The sequence below is a fragment of the Typopeltis vanoorti genome, chromosome 9, assembly GCF_054136105.1.
Source record: "Typopeltis vanoorti isolate ZY-2024b chromosome 9, IOZ_Tvanoo_1.0, whole genome shotgun sequence".
In the NCBI taxonomy this organism is placed as follows: Eukaryota; Metazoa; Arthropoda; class Arachnida; order Uropygi; family Thelyphonidae; genus Typopeltis; species Typopeltis vanoorti.
Window position 1 is genome coordinate 96,847,082 of NC_143557.1, and position 23,600 is coordinate 96,870,681.

The window sequence follows — 23,600 nt, forward strand, 5'->3', positions numbered from 1 at the left end:
ACTGATCCAAGACGCAGTCTAAATTAAATATATCGAAGTCCTGGGCTAGGAGACCTGGAAACTATATATGCATACACAAATTCAGAAGACATATCTAATGAATTCAATGTGATTGAAAAATAAGTTTATACATATTCAAATTCGTATACATATTCAAAATTGTAATATATTTTCTAATATAATTTGAAAACTACATTTTGAATATGCTGTAGTTTTCAATCTAAAGTACTTATTACATATATCTATATTTTTCTTTAATTTAATATTTATCTAACGGTTAATTAGTTTTATACACCTTCAAAACCTTTTCTGAATGTTGTCGCTTTTAATGCCCCCCCCGTTACTATTAAGCATAAATGCTTGTAGTGGTGCCTCCGTTTTCAAATACCATGACACCAACTTTTCCTTTGATATCCAGTTCTTAACTTCTTTGTCCGTCTGTTTTCCTTCATTCTTTTTACACGCTTTTTCCATTCATATTTCTGTGTTTGAAGCAAATTATTTATTGATTGTATTTTACAATTTTCCCTTATTTGTGTTCCAGATTTTGTTATTGTTGCATCATCTTTTTTTCTTAATACTTAGTAGTTTCATTGATTCGTCTTATTTTTTTAATTGCTGTACATGTTTCTTATGCTGTATATGTTAGTACTGGTCTGATTAATCTGATTAATCCTTAATCCTTTACATTCAGATATTCTTAGCTATTATTGCTTGTTTTTGTACTTTTCGTGTGATACCATTATTGTTTCTATTCCTAAATATTATCTTATTTTTAACTTGATCAATTATTCTCTGTTTAGTTATAATTTAGAAATTCATTCAAAATTATATTTACAACAGCTTCAAAAACTATGTACATTTTTTTGGGGGGGGATGGACTGAGTCCTTGACTCTTTATCCTTCATCTGATAGAAGAAAATGTGTGGACGGGGTGTTATTGAGCTAAAAGCTCTATATTACTCATGGCTGGGTAATGGCAATAGCCGAACCTCAGTTAAAACTACATCGGCTATAGCATTGCCATCCGTTACCATAGAATCAATGCATCATCTGCTACGTACATTTTTTTTTTTTTTGGCTAGTAGATAAAGCAAAAATGCTTTTCATATCCTCCGTTATCTACAGAAGAAAATGTATGGATGGGCTAATATAGAGCTATAGGCTCTGATCATGACAGGAGGGTAAAAACGTCATTGGCTACAGCATTGCCATCCCTGGGTACCTATTTTAGTCGCTTCTTACGACATGCATGGGCTACAGTGGGGCTGGTATGTAAGTAAAGTCTTTTCTAAAAATTAAGACGATCCGTCCACTCCTCACGAGTGGCCGAAAATCGTCCAACACCGTGTTGGTTCCACTCAGTGACGTCCCCCCCCACCACCACCACTGAGCAGAACCGCTCATATTCCAGGAAAAAAGCATAAAAGCATCCACCGACAAGGCCCACGCTGGAGAACACCCTCCCCAGAGACTCGAAATGCTTTCTCAGGACAATCTCCTCGAAATCTAAGCTCTCCCCCTCACCGGGAGCGAAATTCCGGAAGAAACCTAAGAGAGCGAAACTGTGCTTCCAATTTTAGTCGCCTCTTACGACATGCATGGACTACAGAAGCGCTATTATTATCCTGGCCACCACACGGGGTAACTACGTCCTTATAAGGACGTAGTTTAAGGGGGCGAAGCAAGAATGCTTTTCATCTTCCCCGTTATCTGTAGAGGACAGTGTAGGGATAAGGTGTTATTGAGCTATTAAAGCTCTGATCATGGCAGGGGGTAACAGCAATAGCCGAGCCTCAGTTAGAACTTCATTGGCTCCAGCATTACCATTCATTACCCTCCAAGGGTATCTCTCCAACTCCCATCCTGAATGTCAATACTCATATCACAACTCATCTACGTCAAAACGGATAACACAAATTGATAAAATATAGTTTTAGGTGTATTTAATACGCTATCATTTATTAAGAAATAATAAAAAATAAAGAATTATTATGTTTAAATTTAATACTTTTTTAAAGTTAAATAATGTAATTTTTAATTTTTAAAATAGATAGAAAATAAATTTCACTTATTTGTATAACAAATCATAGTTGTTTTGGCATTATCTAAGCAACATAAAAACTAAGAGATCTATTTTTTTTTTTTTTTTGTAAATGATCTAATAGTTACTAATTTAGAATAATCTGTTCATAAGCGGTGACTGTATTATTACATTTCTTTCCCTAAAAAATAGCTAAGAAGCAATTAGCTACGTTCCTAGTGATGTGTTTGTTGACATCGATACTCTAGTTTTATTCGAAACAATCAATATAAGGATCGTTCTAATCACGTAACAATACGAAATAACGCGAGAAAAGAGACCACCATGCACAGCACAATGTAAGGATTTTTGTAGCGTGAGAATGCGGTAAGAAATACTGTAAATGTTCTTTGCCATTGAACAAAAAACGGAGGCTTTGATTTCAGCGGAATTCATAAGGCATGCCAGAGAATTTTAATAAATGTGAGTCTCATTCATTTATTCATGTAAAACTAGGAAAAGATTATCTGTTGGAGCCATAATGAAATAAGGAGACGGGTAATGGACCGCATCATTACATGCAGGGTACTTAAGAATATTATAAATTATAATTCCACTAACTTTAAAAGTTCACTGGAAGGGTCGAATATAAATTTTGTAACAATTTCCTCCGAATATTTGCCCTAGGGAGTTATTTTAATGGGTTTTTAGCCGGATTCCTTGCACTTGACACGAATGAAAATATACTTTTATTATTACTCTTAAGTGAGCTACTTAATGGAATTAAAAATACTTCATAATGTTACCCTTCGCTTGAAGCGAGCCTCAATGCTTTACGGGATATTCAACTAGAATTAATGTTCATGCTCCGAACCGCACGGCAATTGTCTGATGCATTCACATTTTCAGGTGTATTTTTCTACCTCTGTGTAGTTCATTTAACGTCGAGTAATGCGGACATTATTCACAAAACGAAGAAGAAGAAGAAGTAAAAAAAAGGGGCTTTCTTCGTTCGAGTTGGTTGAATAAGTTTTCATGTTCGTTGAGATAGCGTAAAAGATGCTATTAGAGAGATGAGATATGGTAAGACAATAGATGTTCTTAAGGGATCTAAATACCGCCGGTTTCTTTCTTTTTAATAGCGTGCTTCCTCAATAGTAGGGTCATTAAGCCTTTACGGTCGTAAGCCCGCTTACAATGTAGCATACGGGTATTTTTAAACCCGTGTTCTAGAGACTCCGCTGACCAGATAAACTAACATATCACTGGTTACTCTCATAATTCAGTTCCCCGATAGAGATTAAAGCATCATGCTCATGGGAAAAGATGTTCCAGAGCAGAGGCCAGTCTTAATTAAGCTCAATTGTAGACTGTTATTTGATATTTAGACTAAATTAAAAGTTTTATAAATTGAAATGTTAATCTAATTACTTTTTTTGGGGGGGGGGACTGTCCTGGGATCTATCAGTTGTGATTTTCGCCCTTTTATTCTACAAATTTTCAATTGACTAGAAAATATCCCCCTGTTAAAAAAAATTGGATTATAAATGACCAAGATGAAGTCTTTCGATGCCTCCACAATGAGTCCCACACAACTTGTAAATACATGCTGACATGGATAAAATACTAGATAATTTTTAATTAAATTAAGAGGTAAAATAAAATAATTAGAAAAATAATGAATTTACTATTTTTTGGTAATCTTTCGATAAAAAGTAGGTTTTCATAAAAAACGTTGCGCAGTTTTAAATGAAACTCAAATACATAAATAAATAAACACTCCGATTTTATTGCTAAAATCAACTGTAAAGTATCAAGAAACGATTTTGTTATTTATATATTATATATAAATACAGTATATAATTAAAATTTAGAAAATATTTTCATTCATATTTTTCTAGATCGAAATATTATTGAATCTGTAAAAGATTTGGAAGCTATCTGTATATTATATTGAGTCTAAAAATAAATTCTGCTGTCGTAATGAAAGCTATTAAAGAATCACGAAGCAGAAGACATCATCTGCCGGAAATACATGCTAATCCATTACTCTCATTGGTTGAAATACACACAAAAAAGTGATGAAAACTAGCGTTACCTAGCGAACGATTTTTGAATTACGTTATCCATCTTACAGCTTAGTGTTACAATCACCATCATATTTCATAATTTTAAATTGTTGCCGTTGCTTAGCAACCATTTAACATTCGGATATATATTTCGAGTTAGTTATACAGTATTTGACATATTATTTCCTGCTTTGTAATGAACCTCCGATACTTCTTATTCAATTTTATACTTCAATACGCTAATCTTCTTATTAGTGACTGACTAGACTTTTTAATCCAATAAACTTTTATGAGAATCCAGTTAGAGGCATAATCAATAGCTCGTGTAAATTGGCTTCCTAGCTCAACGTGGCAATCAACTCTTGAAAAAAAAAATAAAAGCCAAACAAACAGATGATTCTAAATTTATTCGTAAAAGTAATTGATGATAAAGTTAGTTACTTCCTACAGCGAAATTTTGACGAAGCTGGTGTTAATGGCAACATTAATTTTCGCAAGTTGTCAGTACTTGTTAAATCAGGTGCACACATCTGCGATTTTTCGAAACAACTACAAAAAGCCATTGGTGATAGGCGGTGGGGGGGGGCTGTAATAGTCTGTATCGATGAACAAGTATGAATTATAAACAACTGCAACACGTCTACTTATAAAACTCATTTTTTTCTTTTTTATTTTCAGTTTAATTCTTTTTAATCTTGTTTCTACAGAAACGATATTAGCTTTCAATTAACCCTAGTAAAGATGACCTTAATTTTTCGGAACTTGTACGATGTAAATAAGCTGTCATATTCTGCTGGCAGCTAGTTTATAACAAAATTAGATATGCTAATTTAGTTTTCGCCTTCATAGTTACTTTAATGCCAAACGATCTAATACACAACAGCTCTTGTTGATTACTCGCGAAAGAAGAGTGCACGCGCGTAGTCATGGAGTTATACACGTGATTGACATTTAAACTCATGCAGGCTTCTGACCGTATATATTACTTGGCTTTAGCTTCTAGGGATTTTTGGAATACTTTCATATATATTCGCAGTTTCTTATCAGCAGGTAATAAATAGTGCAAAACTTGGAAAGCCGTTTTAATAACCTAGAGGAAATTACATACACAACCCATCGTACATCGTATGCCCTTTTGCATAACCTTTGCCATCTTCTCCAAGTAATCTTCGAGTTAATAACTACAAGGCAAGTGTTGCAAGAGAGTGTTATTTATTAAATATTAAACAAACCTTAAAGCATATTTATTACGAAAACAGGAAAATTTCGGCTAATATCCACTGGGAGTTTGTAGTTGGCACTTGATAAGCATTCATTAAACATCTTGTGAAAATGCAACAGCGTTCTATTAAAACTGATTACGTCTGGGATACGTTCGCAAGGCTTTGTGGGTATTTTCTAAGGCATTATGTCATTTAAAAGTGCTTATGGTACGTAATTATGTTCAATTGATTGCTTTTTGGTAGAAAATTTTCATTTGGGTCGCTAAATAACTATTATTATGTTTTTAAGCGATGTGATAATGCGCCCATGGAATTGTGGGAGTTAGCAACGTTTGTCTAGAATGGATAGATCAAGAAAAACCGCTGAAAAAGGCTGTCAGGATAGCTATATATTATACAGTCTATGAGAAAATATGTCACATTGATAGGTTTTCATTTTAAGCAAGACAGGGACTAAGACTTTTACACCCACCTGATTACAATCCCCCTCTTCTCCCAAGACCTTTACACTGCTAGGAATCTGTGTATCGAAGATGGATGACCTTCATGTGCCTTGGCGTCTATGCCAAAGTGATATGTGGGTCCTGGCGGAAGTTTTCTTAAAAGATGGCATGAGTGATGTTAACCGTTTTTCTCCTGTGTATCTGAGCAGCTGTTCCACGGGGGGAAAACAACCGTAGGGGGGGATAGCAAAGGTTCAGAAGAATGGAAGGAGTGTTATAGTTGCCATGCAGGTATCTATCAGACGCAAGCGTGTGTGTATCCAGTGAATTCAACTTCACGTTAAAGCCACGCTACTTTATTTAAAACTCAGAGGTCACAAGCTTCGTACCTCATTTCTTTTATCGGTCTTTTACTATCCTGTCATTACGTCACACTCTGAAGATGATGTGCTTTTTTTTTCCAGAATTTGTGAATGAAAATTTCAGGCAGACGACGAGATTTGTGGATGAAATTTTCAATCAGACGATTAGACTTGTAAATAAAAATTTCAAGCAGACGATGAGATTTGTTGACAATTTTTTCAGGCAGACGAAAAAGATTTATGAATGAAAGTTTTAAACAGAACGATAAAATATGGGAATGAAATTTCCAAGCAGACGATTAGATTTGTAAATAAAAATTTCAAGCTGACAATGCTGTTTGATAACAAGATTTTCAGGCAGACGAGAAAGATTTATGGATGAAAGTTTTAAGCAGACGATAAAACATGTGAATGAAAATTTCAAGTAATCAATCGTTTACCTAAAATTAAATTTTTGAGTAAATTATCACTTGGATAAAATGACTTTTATATTAAAAATAAACTATCAGTGCTTAACATTTGAGGGCAGCCATGAATTTTCCTTTCCTTTCAAAGCCTAAACCTAAGCCTCATCCAACAAACAGACTTCTTTTATCATCTCATCGGATACCACTATTGACTCTTCTAATGTCGATCAATTCACTGTGTGTGTGTGTGTATGTGTGTGTGTGTGTGGGGGGGGGTGTTGTATTCGAAGCACGTTCCTATATTTTGGTAACTTATTAACTCTGACGTTTGGAATAAAGAAGTGTTTTCCCTTAGGAGTTTGCATGTGGATAATATTATCGATTACTTCACACTGGTAGTAATTCTTATCCAGGCTTTACACTCCATCACTATGCTAATTCGCTCACTTTATTATCATAATTAGACACCCATTACCATTCAGCTAAAATACATCACCATTTCGCCTTCAGGTTTTAAAACGTGATAATTATTATTAATAAGGGATCGCTCAGATATCCTTTACCAGCCTTTATCTTTTAAGATTTCCGCACTAGAATTTCTCTTCAAATTCAAATGCGTTCGGGCTCATAAACTGTTGTACGATATTGTATAATTACTAATTTGAATTTCTAAGTCTTTAAAATGCCGCTTAGTTCAGGAAAAACTTGAAACGAAAGCTAATTTATATTATGTATTAGGATTTTTTTTTCTTGGTTGTTTTAATCAGCCTTCTAATACAATGCAAGATTTATGAGGGATAAGACAATGTTTCCATATAAAATAAACCTCTTTATCATTGCTGTAAATATTTAAAAGTATAATATTCTTTGGCATTGATTATATTAATGAAGTTATAACTTGAAGCTCTTTATCTTAATTTTTTTTTAATAATGGGTCTCGAACAGTGATGAGTATAATAGTCAATAAACAACTCCCAGCAGTGCATCTCGGAGTATCGACTTTTTCCAGGTTTTATTATGAAAGATTCAACATTCGACAAAATATTAGATCTTGATAAACACATTATCTAGGTTTTACAAAAGTATGTTAAATTTATTGTCATTTCTAAATCTATTTCTTTTTGTATATCTAGACTGGTGGAGATGTTCCTTAACCTGGGTGTTAGCCGTTTTCGGGATGCTGTGTAAAGAGCAGGCTCTTACTGTTCTAGCTGTATGTTGTGTTTACGAAATAGCCTCGGCGAAGGTAAGTTTGTAATCTTTCAATACCAGAAAAATTACTGCTTATTCAAATTCTTTAAGTTTTAGTAAGTTAAGGAATTATAGAGGGAATAGATGTTTATTACGATAATTAATGATTCTATGAGTGACAAAGATTCGAATACGTAGTGATAAGAAATGTTTAAGTTATAAATGCAGTCTTGTATCAATAGAGGTTAAACTTAAATCATCATTTTGGATATTTCTGAGTTGAAAATTTAAAGTCGGTGTGGCCTATTTTTTTTATCGTGGCATGCTTATGAGCTTCAACAATGACGAAATTCCTCTCGATCGACATGGACGATGCCTTTTTGTTCCAAAGACTTTGATTCGAATCCTGCACAGAACGCAAAAAAGAAAGGTCGCCTTTTAAAGTGATTTTTATTAACTTTTTTTACGAGATAAAGTTAGAAGATTATAATGAACAGAATAAAATTATATTCTCTGCAGATATTTTATTTGCCCAGATGCTCGAAGTGTATTGATGATTGATAGAATACTCGCATTTGTTTTTAGTCTTCGGGGTGCACTCCACTGACCAGGTTCATACTCCTCGGTAGAGGCATAGTGTCTCCGTGGATGTGGGATTCCTTAGTGAGAATAGGATTCCTACTTCTCTCAGCTGCCTTAACTCTGTGCATTCGGATACAGATAATGGGTCCTCGACTTCCCATCTTCAACAGGTAAATCTTAAAATCATATTAATTTTCTTTTAATAAGTTCTTTATGAGAAACGTTTCAAAGATAAATGAATATTAATGGAAGAGGAACTGAGGGTTGTTCAATCGAAACTTCCAGCCTTGATGGAGACCTCAAATGAATTAAAAGGATTGGCACGACTTAATCCCTAACTTTTTTTGGAAACTGGTAGGCAGCTCGTCTTCAGCTTTCACCATCACCGCTCTTCAGTGCATTTCTGTAGTGTGCTGGACGAAAAGCGACGTTCCTAATCCTAATTGGTATCTATTTTATGTATTCGTATTTATTCTTAGGTCGATTTTATTGACTATCTACTACCTTGTGCTTTGGACAAGTCAGCTGTTAATCTTATAGCAAATAATGTAGTATGAACATTGCTAAAATATAATAAAAATGATTTTTACTAAGTGCAGTTGCCACATGTTGTGCTGAATCCGACATTCTCCGTGTTTAATCTTTTTACTTAATAAATCTTTTTATTTCTTATTTTAAAGGAAAGGGCATAAGGTGATAAATACCGAGAAATAACTGTTCTGTAAGACTGATTTTTTTTTTTTCTCTCTCTCTCTCTCATAACTCTTTCCATTCACTTTGTTTGCTTTAGGTAAAAAAAGCGTTTTGCTCAAATATGCCAGCTTAAGTAAATGAATCCCACTACAACTTCTAACATGTCACTTTGACAGGTTAAAAGAACAGTACTGACTGTTGTTGATGTCTTTTCCATGTCTGTCGATGTTGTTCCCTTTAAGCTGCTTACACAGCCTGTAACAAAATAAAATGGAATGGATTACCTCCGTAGATATTTTTAACTTTTCATCATTGTTGTTTTCCCACTAGAAACAATGTTTAAACTTACGATCTTACAAAAGGAAATAAATGCCAGACAAAATATTTTCAATCAACGTAATCATAAAGTTGTTTCATATATGGACATTCAAAAGTTCTTTTTTGTTTTTCTTTGAATACTATATTCTTCATATTTTGGTTTCTTTAATGTAGTTTAGTATTTTCGTTTCTTAAGCTGGGAGAAGGAGTTGTATTAATAACCTCCATTCATAACTCTTTCCCATATATGGCGCGTATGCGCGCGCACACACACACACACACATACACTGCTGTTCTATTACTTATCACCAGGCGAACACAAAGTTTCATTGTATGTAAAACAATATTAAATAACTTTCCCTGCAGTGTTCAAGGGTAGCTTTTCTAAATTTAGTTCTCTTACAATCCCAGGCAGATACGATATAAAGCCGTCCAGTATACCAGATGGCCTGGTCAGATCAGGTTACTCATGGAGTCACTCAGACTCCGTTACTTTTAAAATTGCTCCGTTACCCCGATGTTCTGTAAGTCGTAAATGTTGTTGCTCACGAGTTTCTTTAAAAGTTCCCGACTTTTTTTTTTTTTTTTTTTTTACAAACGCTTCTCTGTTCTGAATTTTTAAATCTATATGCAACCTTTGACCTTTTTTTCATGAGTATCAGAATTAACGAAGACACGTAACAATTAACCTCCGTCAGAGGTTAAATGTTACTTGCATTAGCTAACCTTATGATCTTTGGCAAAAGGTCAAAGGTTGCTTAAATGACGCCGTTCAAAAAATGTCACAGCGAAAACTGCAACGCAGTCTCATTTAGACTAAAACTAATTTATTTCCTTTTATGTTTTGAGAAAATATCTTCGCCTCTTCCGCCAAGTTGGTCGGTACGACAAAACTTCTTTTGTTAGCATTCCTACTCCTTTTCAAACCACTTTGGTACATCAGCGGGATCCACGTTCACTTGATGTTACCAACAGCCATTAATCCTGATCGTTGTGATCTACGCCTCTGAAGCCAGCGGGAGGTACATATTTCATCCAAATGACTGTTGTCTTATTTGCTCCTTCTCGGCCGTTGTAAGTGCTTCGCATGAAGGAGCTTAGTGGAGAACATAATACGCTTCCACCACGAGCTATCGGTCCACCGTGTACTTTACTAAATGTTATGGCAAATAGTGCTATTTAAGTTCCGCCAGCTCTGATATTTCGTAATAGGTATGATGGTCAGATGTTGAGAGCTTGGGATTCTATTTTTTTTTTTTTTTTCATCTTGGAAATCGACAAATACTATCTGGTAATACTGGTGACGAAACTCGTACTTTACTTGAAATGATTAACAATAATTTATTATTTTTAAGAAAGGGTGTATTACATAAAGAACCATTTATTAAGTAGAAATGATTTTTATTTTTGTTATTTTCTTTTAGTAAGAATCTAAGTTTTAGATTAAATGTTTTTGTATAGTAATCCTAGATATAATAATTATAATATTCAATAGTTATCAACAAATGAGTTTTAATATAGTTTATTCATTAAAACAGTCCCTTGAACCGGGGTTCAATTTATCAATGATTCGCACAATGGAAACACGTTACAGAGTTTCATTTGTTTTGAATTAAAAGCCGAATCAAAATGTGCCGAGATTAGTATATTATGTCTCTTAACTGCTTCTGCTTTTCTAGATTTTGCCTGTTTTGAAGGGCGAAAATACCCAACTTTCGGGGAGGAAACCATTTACTTCCATACGAGACTGGTTAACTCGTTTATCTTCAGTTGAAAATCCTTTATAAAAGTTCTTCAAAATCCTGGACAGGGATCGAACTCAGATCTTTCCAACCTTCAATCCGTATTGTGCATGAAATTACTGTAACTTAAGCTTCAAATACCTCACCTCCAACAAAATACACACAGCAAACAAAAGTTCAAATTTCTCCCCCTCCCCACTAGAGGCCGGATATTTGTAGTTAGTATTGATAGCTGAAACTGTGCATGGAAGTGTGACTTAATATACTCTACAAATGAGATAAACAAACTTCACATAACAACTTCGAAAGTTATTTTGTCAGAATGCAAATTTTAATAACTTAAAATTATATATATATTAGTTTTAGAAAAATAAAATGATAAAAATAAAAAAAAATTAAATAATCACGGATATTTTAAAATAAAATTAAGGATTATTAATACACCTTTATATTAAACATATAATAATGATTTAAGATGTTTCCTTTGGATCAATGGACAATCGAGGATCAAGGAAGAGCGATAAGAAGAGTTTTTGAGTTCGCTCCCTTAGGGTTTTTGCCTTAAGGGAGCACCTTGAGTCTCCGGGGAAGGTGTTCTCCGGCAGGGCCCGCTGAGGGGTTCTTGTCGGTGAATTATTTTCCTCGGAATTTGAGTGGTTCTGCTCAGTAGTCGGGGAGCCCATCGGGGTGCTAGGATGGGGCGGCTGACACTGAGTGGAACCAACGCTGAGCGGTTCTGCTTAAACGGGGAGCCCGTCGGGGTGCTTGGACGGGGCGGCCGTCAATGAGTGGAACCAACGCTGAGACATGGACGGTCTTTCGCCCACTATGGAGTGGCCTAGAGATCGTCCGATTTTTTGAGATTTTACCCTTTACTTACTAATCAGGACTTCCAGGGTAACGAATGGCAATGCTGTAGTCAATGAAGCTTTAACTGAGGCTCGGCTATTGCCGTTACCCAGCAATGACTAGAGCTTTAGCTCAATAACACCTCATCCATACAGATTTTCTTCATTCAGATGACGGGATTAAGAGTCAAGGACTCAGTCCATCTCCCAGTTCTTTTAAGAACTTTAAGAATGGACAATCGACCGTGAGATGCGGTGATTGATTAATTCAATCCAATACCTTTGGAGGGTAATGGATGGCAATGCTGTAGCCAATGAAGTTCTAACTGAGGCTCGGCTATTGCTGTTACCCTCCTGCCATGATCAGAGCTTTATTTATATTTATTTATTTATATTATATATTATATTATATATTATATTATATTATATTATATATAGCTCAACAATAACACCTTATCCTTACACTGTGCTCTACAGATAACGGGGAAAATATGAAAAGCATTCTTGCTTTGCCCCTTTAAGCCAGTCTTGATAAGGATTGAGAGATTGAATCGACCGTGAGATATGTACTTGATTTGTGATGAGGAGAGTTATTCGAGCCTGTGCTAGAAGAAATACATGTATATGCTGGGCAAAGTGCATACATCATTTGAGTACGCTGTCTAATAACATACTATAATTAGAAAAACAATTTATAATCCATTCTCATCAGTTATTTAACTTATGAAATTTGTACAGTATTCGCTAGACATCTAATATTTTGAGCTTCCAATATCATTAACTCTATCCATTAATTAAAAACCTTGTATTTCAAATTCTATCGAAAGAGAACGAAATCTCTGCGATGTGTTGGTAACGTGAAGAGAACCATTAATCCTAATAGATTTAGTCTTCTTGTCCCGAACTTAAGGGAAATATTTCATCCAAATGACTGTTGTCTTATTGCCACTTCTCAGGCAACCTCCGTCGTTGTGCCTATAATGAAATCCATCACACAGAACATCAGCTTCTACTGTGGGGGTCGCTAACTTAAAGAGGGGAAAAATAAAGGAAGAAGAAGAAGAGCAAAAAAAAAAAAAAAAAAATCCTATTAGTGACTTTTCCTGAAGCAAGTAAAAGAGAAAAATTGATCGTATACACTGGCGGCCTCTGACATAACATTGTTTCAATGAATTTGAGGACAGCAGTGTTTCGTTGGAATCATCAAGAACCCCCACTGATGATCGTTAGAGCCATACAGCTGCATGGAATAGAAAAGAGGAAGTAAACCTTACGTTTAAACTACACCTATTAATTCTAAATGTCCTTGTATCTGCTTTATAACACATCGTATTTTATATTGTTTCCATTAGGGCACTAAATGCAACTTTCGCTGAACTCAATGCATTTGTGCAACGACAACGATAGTGCATACACTACTGTTAAAAAGTAAATGACAAACGAACAGTAGTAAAACCTCTATTTCATTTTTTTACGTACATTCTTCTGAGGTTTCATTACTATTCCATTTATAGGAAGAAAAATTATTAACGAAAAAAAAATAGAGGAAAAATTACTGAATAAAAAAAAAAACTAACGCACTTCCCATCTATGTTTATTGATTGCATTTTATGACATTAAGTTTGATGAATACGAAAATCTATCCAATAGACATGAAACTTATTTTCCCGTTCGCATTTGCGAACGTTTTGACCTATCGTTGGCGTCATACGGACTGACTGAAAGCGAAAATCATATTTCGTCTGTGAATATTTGGGTCACGTGCGACCATAACATGATTTTCTCTCTCTTTATATCTTGCGTGTCGTGTTTTTAAAGTAATTCATATTTTTTTTTATTTATTTCGTTTTTTTTTTTCCCGTGAACTGATCCATAATTCAATAGCTAGGAAATTGCAAGCATTAATCGTATCTGGAAGTGCAGAGCTCGTTGTCTGTTTTTTTTTTTTTCCCTATTTGGTCTTAGCTGAATACATTTCCTTCTTCCCCCCTAACATGTTCAGCTTTTGTTAATACAACTTTGCTGAAGTGTTTGGCTATTGTCATTGAAATCGTCTGCCACATTCGCAATGTTTACAAGATAAAGTCTCTAAACAGAGCAGACGATATTCAAATGACCAATAAAAGAAATCGAAGGAGGCTACGGTCAGCTTTTCGACAAGAAGCATTGAATTTATCATAAAAACAAACTTGTTGATCAGCATTTTGATGATAGCTAAGAGGTTTTGAATGCAAATAGTGGCGTGTCACTACTTAAAATAGCACCGATCGCATCAAAAATACGGACTGGTTGTTTTTCGTTGTAAATCAACAAACTGAAATCAGTATACAAGTAGTCCGATAGAGGGCACTGATCATCTATTTACTCACAAAGCATACATATCAACCTTTCACCGAGTAAAGATTTAATAATCAAGATAAAATATTATCCGCGTCATAAAGATTTATTGATTGAACCAATAGAGGATCAAATGATGCAAAAATTATGGTTTCCGGACTTATATTTAAACTCGCAACCAACAGCGGTGCTTGGGTGGCTACATGAAGGTTAATCAATCACTCGGAGATCGATAGCTTTTCTTGCAGAGAATGCATTGGACACACATCACAATAAAAATAGGAGCCAAGTGGCACTGAAATCTATTAGCATGAAGTTAGGTAACTTCAATGGCTTGTCTTTTTACGATATATGATTGACTCTCTTTCTGTCATCATTGGCAATTATTTTAATCTGTTTTCTCTTATTTTGTGAATAGGTCTTTCCATAGCAACTATAGAGATCGACCTTATATAATCTTAATCGATAATATCAACTACGAGGGGTTTTTGAAAAGTAAGGTAACACATTTTTTCCATTGAAGGATGTTTAATAATAGAAAATTGAAATTATATGCTAAGAAATAAGCGGACATGCACTGTTTCTCAACAAAATCTCCCAATTTATTGATGCACTTATCCCAACGATAGATCAGTTTATAAATACGTACTTGAAGGAGTCCGTGTCTACCTCAGAACTAATATCCCATTGCCTGATGAACTTCCTCATCCGTAGTGAAATGCCTTCCGGAAAGATGTTTTTTGAGGGGACCAAACAAATGGAAGTCTAAAGGTGCTAAGTCTGGGTAAGGGTGGTAGAGTTTCCCAACGCAACCACTCATGAGTGATGTGCGCATGTGTGGACTAGCGTTGTCGTAAACCAAAATTACGCCGCTTGTCAGGAGTCCTGGTCGTTTGCGTCGAATGTTGGCTTTCGGTTTTTCCAACGTTGCATAATAAAGCTCTACATTGATTCTTCCTCCGTTGGCAAGAAATCCACCAACAGAACGCCTTTGCGATCTCAGAATATCGCCATGACTTTTCGGACAGTGGGAACAGTTTTGAATTTTTTTTGCGCACAGGAGATTTGTGGCTGTTTCCAGGTCATGAAGTCTTGTTTGCTCTCCGGGGTTAAATGATGACCCAATGTTTCGACTCCTGTAAGTAGGCGAGCGAGAAAGTCCTCGCCTTTTTAACTGTATCGCAACAGATTCTCCTGACACGCCCTCATGCATGTTGCCTTGTGCTCCTCTGATAATTGTCTGGGCTTCCAGCGGGAGCACACTTTTGTGTTCACCACTTGTGCAATTTCACTCGACTGTTCTTTAAGAACAATGCCCGTAATGTTGTCTCCGGCGGTCTTTGCTCGATGTGAAGGCCAATGTAATTTCCATAATTCATAATTTTAAATTACGATTATTAAAGGTTAATATATTTTGTATATATATATATATATATATATATATATATCTCAAATGTTAATTATTAATGTTAAAACATAATATACATTTAACTAATAACACCAAACTAATCATACAGTTTTTATAAATTTAAATTCTAATTTATAACTATCTAAATTATATACGAGATATAAAATGGTGTACATATCAAATTGCAAATTTCTTATAATTTAAATGCTAATTAACAAGACTGAAAAATATACGATATTTGAAATGGTGTATAAAATAAACATGCATTTGATAAGTAAACGCTATCGAATGAAAAGAGAGTGAAGATTATTTTATTCATCACTGTTATTTTCTTTCAGGTTCGACAACCCCGCAGCTGTTACACAATTCCCGGCAAGGCAACTTACCTATAACTATCTGTTGTCTGTGAATGCGTGGTTACTTTTATTCCCGTGTGATCTGTGTTGTGATTGGACAATGTCAACAATACCTCTGATCACGTTTCTATGGGATATCCGTAATGTGTGCACACTAGCACTCTACATTTCGGTACTTTCCATTGCATGGGCTGGAGCGAAATTGGAGGAAGACCAACGAATTGCTGTTATAATGGTACTAAAGTTTTCTTTTATGTCTATTGTCTTAGTTTGCCGTGCGAAGAAGTAATCTTGCTCTGTGTACACTTAAAAGCCTGAATGTAATAGTTTTTTGTTTCTTTGGTTTTTTTTAATCTTCAGCTAAAAAAGAGAGGAGAAACACATTAAAATCACTTCCATGATGGTTCATAGACTTTAGGGATCCTTTAAAACAAAACTTAGAAAATTGTAGACTCATATAAAATGCTGAGAGTTCGACATATAATGAGAATAATAAATTTGATTAAAAAATGACATCTGCATGCAATCTTAAAACTTGTCAGACATGCGCATTAAGCCATGCATCCCAGCATGCAAGTTTCTCTTATGTAATTGTCGCTTTCAACATTGCTTGTAAAAATAGATACAGATTTTATTTTTCTCAGTTGTACTATGGAAGTTATTTTCATTATTAGAAACATATTCAAAATATGTTTTTCCTACTTATTTTTGTTCAGGATCAGATGATTTTTGGTTTGAATTAAATTAAGAGTTTCGATGTTTGTAATAATCGTATATTAAGATCGCCTGTTTCTTTTAAAAGAAATTATTATATAAATAAACACATTAAAGATAATTTCCATGATTCGAAGATTCTTACTTGTGATATATTTTCAGGCAATGGCAATGGTCATTCTACCTTTCCTGCCAGCATCCAACGTGTTTTTTCCAGTGGGTTTCGTTGTAGCTGAAAGAGTTCTTTATCTTCCCAGCATGGGATTTTGTATGTTGATTGCTCAGGGCTGGAACATACTGTGGGACAAAAGGTAACTGATACTCATTTAAAAAAAAAATCCTTAAGTTACAGAAATGCGTTATCATTTCTGATACAGTGAATCATTTTACTCAAATTATGAAATTAAATTTGAAAACTTTAAATTTAATATTTATGACTGCCTATAAATTGTTTATTTAATTCATACTTCAACGGTGAAAGTTTTTTCCTCTTAAAAATACACACACACTGAATATTTCTTAGTCTTATTTTTATTGTATTTTATTTTCACTGAGCCATTATTATACTAATCTTTGTATTTGTTTTCGTTACAAGATCGTGCAGGAACGTGGCTGCGGTCGGCCTGCTATTACTTCTCTTGGTGCACGTTATAAAAACTACCCGCAGGAACCAGGACTGGTAAGGAATGCATTTAATTTCTTTTAAAGTACTCTTTCTTTTAATTAGCACATCTGTCTGCAGTTATTTTTGTTGTTAATTCTCTTTGAAATATTATTTATTATGAATTATTTCTGGAATATTACTGTCTGTGGTGTAGAATCAGAAAGCTACCGGATACATTCTTCAGATGCGTGTAATACTGAAAGACACCATTACTTTCTGATCTTACTATTATAATATTGCTGATCAAATATTATTATATTACAGAAATTTTTCTTGTTTAATGCATTTGTCAAGAATGTTTTCAGTGATTGATTTTAATGAAGATTTTTTTTCAGTTGGGAATAAAATATATTTTTATCTTTTATGTAAAGACACTTTTCCATCAACGGGATGAAATTACAAACCGGAAATTGATTATAACCAGGACTGGCTTAAAGGGGCGAAGCAACAATGCTTTTCATCTTTCCCGTTATCTGTAGAGGACAGTGTAGTGATAAGGTGTTATTGAGCTATTAAAGCTCTGATTATGGCAGGAGGATAACAGCATTGCCATCCATTACCTTCCCACGGTTTCACCATCAAGTCGTACACCTCTTATATTATATTATATATTATATATTATTATACAAACTAACGACAGCTATTAGACAAATTTCATATTAAGTTTATATAAAATAAAAATGGTGTACTTACAAATGTTAATTAAATTCTTATATTTCGAAGTAAAATTAAACTTGTAATAATTTATTTTATAGCATATTATATTTACAAATGAATATTTTATAGTATCTTATTTAAAATGAAAAATTCAATTATTTCGATCTCATCATCTAAAAGAAGCTCATTCTTGGTCATAACAATGGTTAACATTATGCATCATTTAATGCGGTATACTCTTTTACTTTTAACAGACACATTATCCAGTAATGATTCTGCTTAAACGAGTCAGTAATATGTACATTATTTTTTATTTTATTATTTGTTGCAAGGAGCAAAATACGCACAATGTATACTACTCTTTGGACTTCCCACAAACAGAACATAATTTGGAAAAGGGAAAATGCATCTGATTAGTTATTCCATCATTAGCTATACAAACGCGAAGACTTTCAGACAAAAACGATAACATTAATTCTTTGTTTTATATATTGTTTTAAACTATCCTCAAGATGCTTTTCTGTTGCTCTAAAAGGAAGAATGCATTATTTCGATATAGCATAAATAGCTTATTTTTTATTTGTAATTGTGTGACTGTTACGACTGATTTATGTACTAGAAATCTTCTGTCTTCTGTATTGTTAACTAACCCGAGAGAATGTTTCCACTGCTTTGTGATTTACTCATAATACTTCTCTTCCCAACTAAAAGATAGGACTCGTTTCCTTCTCCAATCCTTTAGACACCGTAAGCTCAACTTCAAATAGAACAGCTGTTTTTAAAACTTTTCAAACGAAAATTTATTATAAACATAGACTCCAACGTACATTTGTTAATCTAGACTCATATTAATTCGCTGTCAAACTTATTCCTGCAGTTTTAAGTGTCTAACTATACTTTTTCGTATTCTGATATTGTTATAAGTCTCTTAGAGCAGATACAATGTTCAGGTAGATACCTAAATGCAAATAAATAATTACAACATATCTAGGAAATTACTATTCCCATAAAGTAAGGTTCCAAGAGGTTGAGAACTACCCCCCCCCCATCCCGTTCATGTTTCTAGAAACCTTAAGACAATGCATGAAGTAAACTGTTTTCCATGAGTTGAAAGCAAGGCAGTTGTGGCCGAGTGGTTAAGGCGATGGACTCGAAATCCATTGGGGTTTCCCCGCATAGGTTCGAATCCTGTCAACTGCGGTTGTTTTTTTCTATGCATTTTTTTTATTTCTTTCCTTCCGTTTTAATTACAATACACATAGCATACTGGCGTGTTTCTAGGTTTCTAAACTATATCTTTATGTCATGTTTATTTGCTCTTCCTCCTCCCCGTAAATTCATATATAAATTTCGCACTTATGTTTTGTGCGGTGTAAAGAGCATTGCATCAGTTATTAATTTACGATGACGATGCTAAATACACGTCTAAAAGTGATGACTTCAACAACTATTACTATTGAAGTGTCAAGCATCCTTGAAAAGACTTGTGAAGCTGACCGTTACCATATATATATATATATATGTAGAAAGTTTTTTACCTTGGGTATAATAAATGTTAAAGATGCCAAGCTAGTGCAAGTCTAGGCAACTCGTGGTAAAGGTGGAATAAGCTCTGATCACTATTCTTAATATTTACCCTTAATGCAAAGCACATCTCCTGGAGGAGATGTATGATGCTATGCATTAAAGGCAAGGGGCCACTACCCAGACCGGTTTCGACCTTTATTGAGGTCTCATCAGTGGGAGCCAGGCTTAGAAATACCAAGGTTAAGTAATACAGAGTTTATAAGTATTATACCCAAGGTAAAAATCTTTCTACATCTATCTCTCATCCTGAGATTTTTATTTAATAAGGTCAAAACACCTTATAGTAACTTGTTTTTATAAAATACTTATAAGCTCTGTATTACTAAAATCTTGGTATCTCTAGCCTGGCTCCCACTGATGAGACCTCAATAAAGGTCGAAACCGGTCTGGGTAGTAGCCCCTTGCCCTTAGTACATAGCATTATACATCTCCTCCAGGAGATGTGCTGTGCATCAAGGGTAAATATTAAGAATAGTGATCAGAACTTATTCCACCTTTACCACGAGTTGCCTAGACTTGCACTATTTTGCGGGTCACTTAGACTTACACTACGTGCAGGAGCAAACTTGATTTACTTGTCTGTTTGCTTACTTAGGAAATGGAGTAAAACCAGGTTTAAAATAGCTTGGCATCTTTAACACACACACACACACACACACATATATATATATATATATATATATATAGGACTTGGAAATAAGTCATAGACACCATAGTATGAGGAACAAACAGTCATCTAAATTCCATCTAACACATAACTGATAGATTAGATAACCTCTACAATTTCTGTCTTCCTGAGGTAGATCAAGGACCGCGAAGATCTTTCCTTTCCAGGTAATTACAGTGTCTTCCGTAAAGTATCCACTATTTTGGACAAATAAAATGGACTACCTTAGTTAGAACAAAGAAAAACTTAAATATGGAACTGACAACCAAAAAGACTTTCATAACATGCCTTCGAAAGACGGAAAAAAAGACAAGTTTTCAAATAAATCGCGCTTCAAATCACAGAGAAGTAGTTCATTTGGTTCTGTGATTGAGCTACCTTCTTGGAAGTAGTATCACAGAACCCTAATAACACCAAAGAGAACGACGGGGTTATTTTACACAACTTTTGAACTATCCGTATTTCCCATTTAACGTTAGCTGAGGAAGTTTGCCATCGGGGGGAGTAACTCTCTCCTCCAGCTTCCTTGCACATGACTACCCTTACTCTGTAGGTCCTTTTATTTCTTCTTTGTTCAGAGGGCACCATTTGGATAATGTGGCTGTCTTGACCTAGAGAAAACTTCGGCATGTAAATCTTTAATTATATTAATAATTATGTTTCATTATTTCTATGCGTAGTTCGCCCATAAATATGGGTTACGCAAAGTTCGAATGAGTGAATATAACAGCAAGGAATCTTGAATATGAAAATATAAAAATTTAATTGGGGGATTGAAATAGCTAATCATTTGAGAATTCCAGATATGTAGGATTTTTCTATTTGCAGTTGTGACATTAGAACAGATGCTGAAGTGATAATAGTTTTCTTTCTAAAGACATTCTTAACGGTGACAGTATTGCATATGGAACGATGGAAGATGCAGTAAAGATTGTTCCAAATGAGCGTGAAGCTTGTCAGGAGTTATCCGTGTAACACACACACCAGAGCTCAATGCCACATCTTTACTGGATGAAGAAACTCAACTACAGTCATCCCCCGACTTATGTCAGTTCGAGTGACGTCCTTTCGAAGATACGTCCGTGATCCCATAAGGGAATAAATAACATTTTCGACTATACTTTCGAACAAGACGCAAGCGAGCGTAAGATAAAGCATGTACAGTGGCAACAACACTTTCAGCGGCAACCTCCTTAAGCAGGCGGCACATGTCTTCAACAGTTCCTCTGTTGATTTTATGTTTGAAAAATGGGTTATTTGTGTATTTATCGTTAAATATTTCGCAATGTTTTGTGCAACATAGCCCCCACACGCACAAGCAAAAATTCTAGTGAAGAATCACAGAAAAAGAGAGAGGGGGGGGGGGGTAATTGATCTTGAAACGAAGTTGCAAGTTATAAAGCAACATAAAGCTGGTAAGCCCGTCAATATGATTGCACGTGACTTCGGATGGTCTTATTCTACAGTGACGACCATTTTGAAAAATAGGGATAAAATCGTAGAAGCTGTGGAAGGATCTGCTTCCATTAAATCGACGACCTTAACGAGGACCTGAACTAAAAGCGCATACCTCCCCCCCCCCCTGAAGGAGAAAGCAGAACCCGATTATGACTACGAATTCAACGCTTCTTCCGGTTGGTTCATGAGATTCAAGCAGCGTTTTGCGCTGCTTGAATAATGCGAAAATGTATGGGAATCTGCAAGTGCTGAGAAAGCTGCCAAAGAGTTTGTGGAAAAATTGGATAAAATTATTACGGAGGAAAATTATTTGCCACAGCAAATATTTAATATGGATGAGGAAGATTTGGGTGATTATTCTCCTGTTTTATAGTATCAGTAACAAATAGTATAGTTTTATAATAAGGTTTAAAAATTAAAATAACAGTAGACTTATTACGGTTAAGTCCCTAACCCCTATAACGCTGTTGATTTAATGTATCGGCTTACGTCCGACTCGACTTACATCCCGCCGGATGGAATGGAACCGGACGTAAGTCGAGGGATGACTGTATATGAGAAGGAGATACAAAAAGCTGTTGCATAAAGAGAAAAAGAATTCTGCAGTTGGCTCTGATATGATATCAGCATTGAGGCAAAAAGAGTGTTCAGCTGAACTGGTTGTGACTTTGACCTGGATGTATAATTTGAGTCTCAGCACAAAGAAGATTCCAAAGGAGTGGAAAGAATGTATGATGACAAGGGTGAGACAAAGACTGATGTGGCTAACTATCGCCCTATGAGTATCTCTAGAATGGTGGTGAAGGTTTTGGAAAATTTGCTTACTATTTGCGTACAGAAATGGGTTGACAGATAATCTTTACTCCGCAATGAACAACATGGGTTTATTAAGAGAAGGTCATGTTTAAGCAACTTCCTTACATTTTGTAATGATGTTACCGTTGAGTTAGACCAGGGGGAATGGATGCACGATGATATTTTGGAACTTTACTTAGCCTTCTACAAGATACAGAATGGAAGGCTGTTACAGAAATTGGAGAATATGGGATTGGATTGGATTATAAAATATTGACTTGGATCTTGAAATATTGAAGAGGATTAGTTATTGACTGATAACAAAAACAGGTGTGTGTGTGTGTGTGTGTGTGTGTGTGTGTGTGTGTGTGTTGCGTGTACAGGTGTTCTAATGTAACTGTTGCTTTTCAGGAATATCGATCTTCTGTGATCAAAAATGCCAGATCAACTGGTATCCCGTAATGTTCACAAACAGATGCGAGAAAGACCTTGTTGAAGGAGGGAATTATTCAAATGACACAGCACAATCCACTAGTTATTATCAAAAGAATTTCCCCCTGTCTAAATGAATAAAAATCCACATCCAGAGAATTCAAGATGTCCAAAGTGATTCTTCACTTTGGACATCTTGAATATGGGGAGCATCGGTAGGCAGTCGGGATTACGCCCTTGGTTTGATGTATATTCCTACTTTCATCGCTACATTTTGGTCACCGACGAGTTATAAGTTTATTCACAAATAAAATCAGAAACGCCCATTTATAAACTTGAAGACATAGATCAGTAAAAGTCATTTTCAAGTCGATTTTCCTGTGGTGTGATATTGATAATAATGGGAGCGACTCGCCACCAGCGTGATAAGTCGCTCCCATTTCACTAGGAATTCCTTACTTGAATGAGCAAATTTCTGACGTCGATAGTAACTGCTTTGGTCAGGTCAGCCGGCCATCATAGAGGCACGCTGAACTGGCTAGTGTGGTTATTGGATATCAGTCGTCATCTGAAATTACATCAAAGACAGTTTCATAGTGTGAACAGACGATGAACACGAATAAA

The 23,600-nt window shown here is 35.1% G+C and overlaps 1 protein-coding gene and 1 non-coding gene across 4 annotated transcripts in view; both read left to right on the forward strand.

Annotated features, from left to right (window-relative positions):
- Window positions 1–23,600, forward strand: part of LOC150103276 (protein O-mannosyl-transferase Tmtc3-like) — a 267,650-nt gene that overhangs the window by 213,201 nt on the left and 30,849 nt on the right. For all 3 annotated transcript variants that reach the window (XM_090397332.1, XM_090397333.1, XM_090397331.1), the window contains exons 7-11: window positions 7,661–7,773; window positions 8,304–8,470; window positions 15,985–16,237; window positions 16,879–17,027; window positions 17,312–17,395. In XM_090397332.1, coding sequence (XP_090253458.1) covers window positions 7,661–7,773; window positions 8,304–8,470; window positions 15,985–16,237; window positions 16,879–17,027; window positions 17,312–17,395 — 766 coding nt within the window. The remainder of the gene's footprint in view (window positions 1–7,660; window positions 7,774–8,303; window positions 8,471–15,984; window positions 16,238–16,878; window positions 17,028–17,311; window positions 17,396–23,600) is intronic.
- On the forward strand, window positions 19,156–19,237 carry TRNAS-CGA (transfer RNA serine (anticodon CGA)). Its single transcript has one exon. It is a non-coding gene; the product is annotated as a tRNA-Ser (tRNA).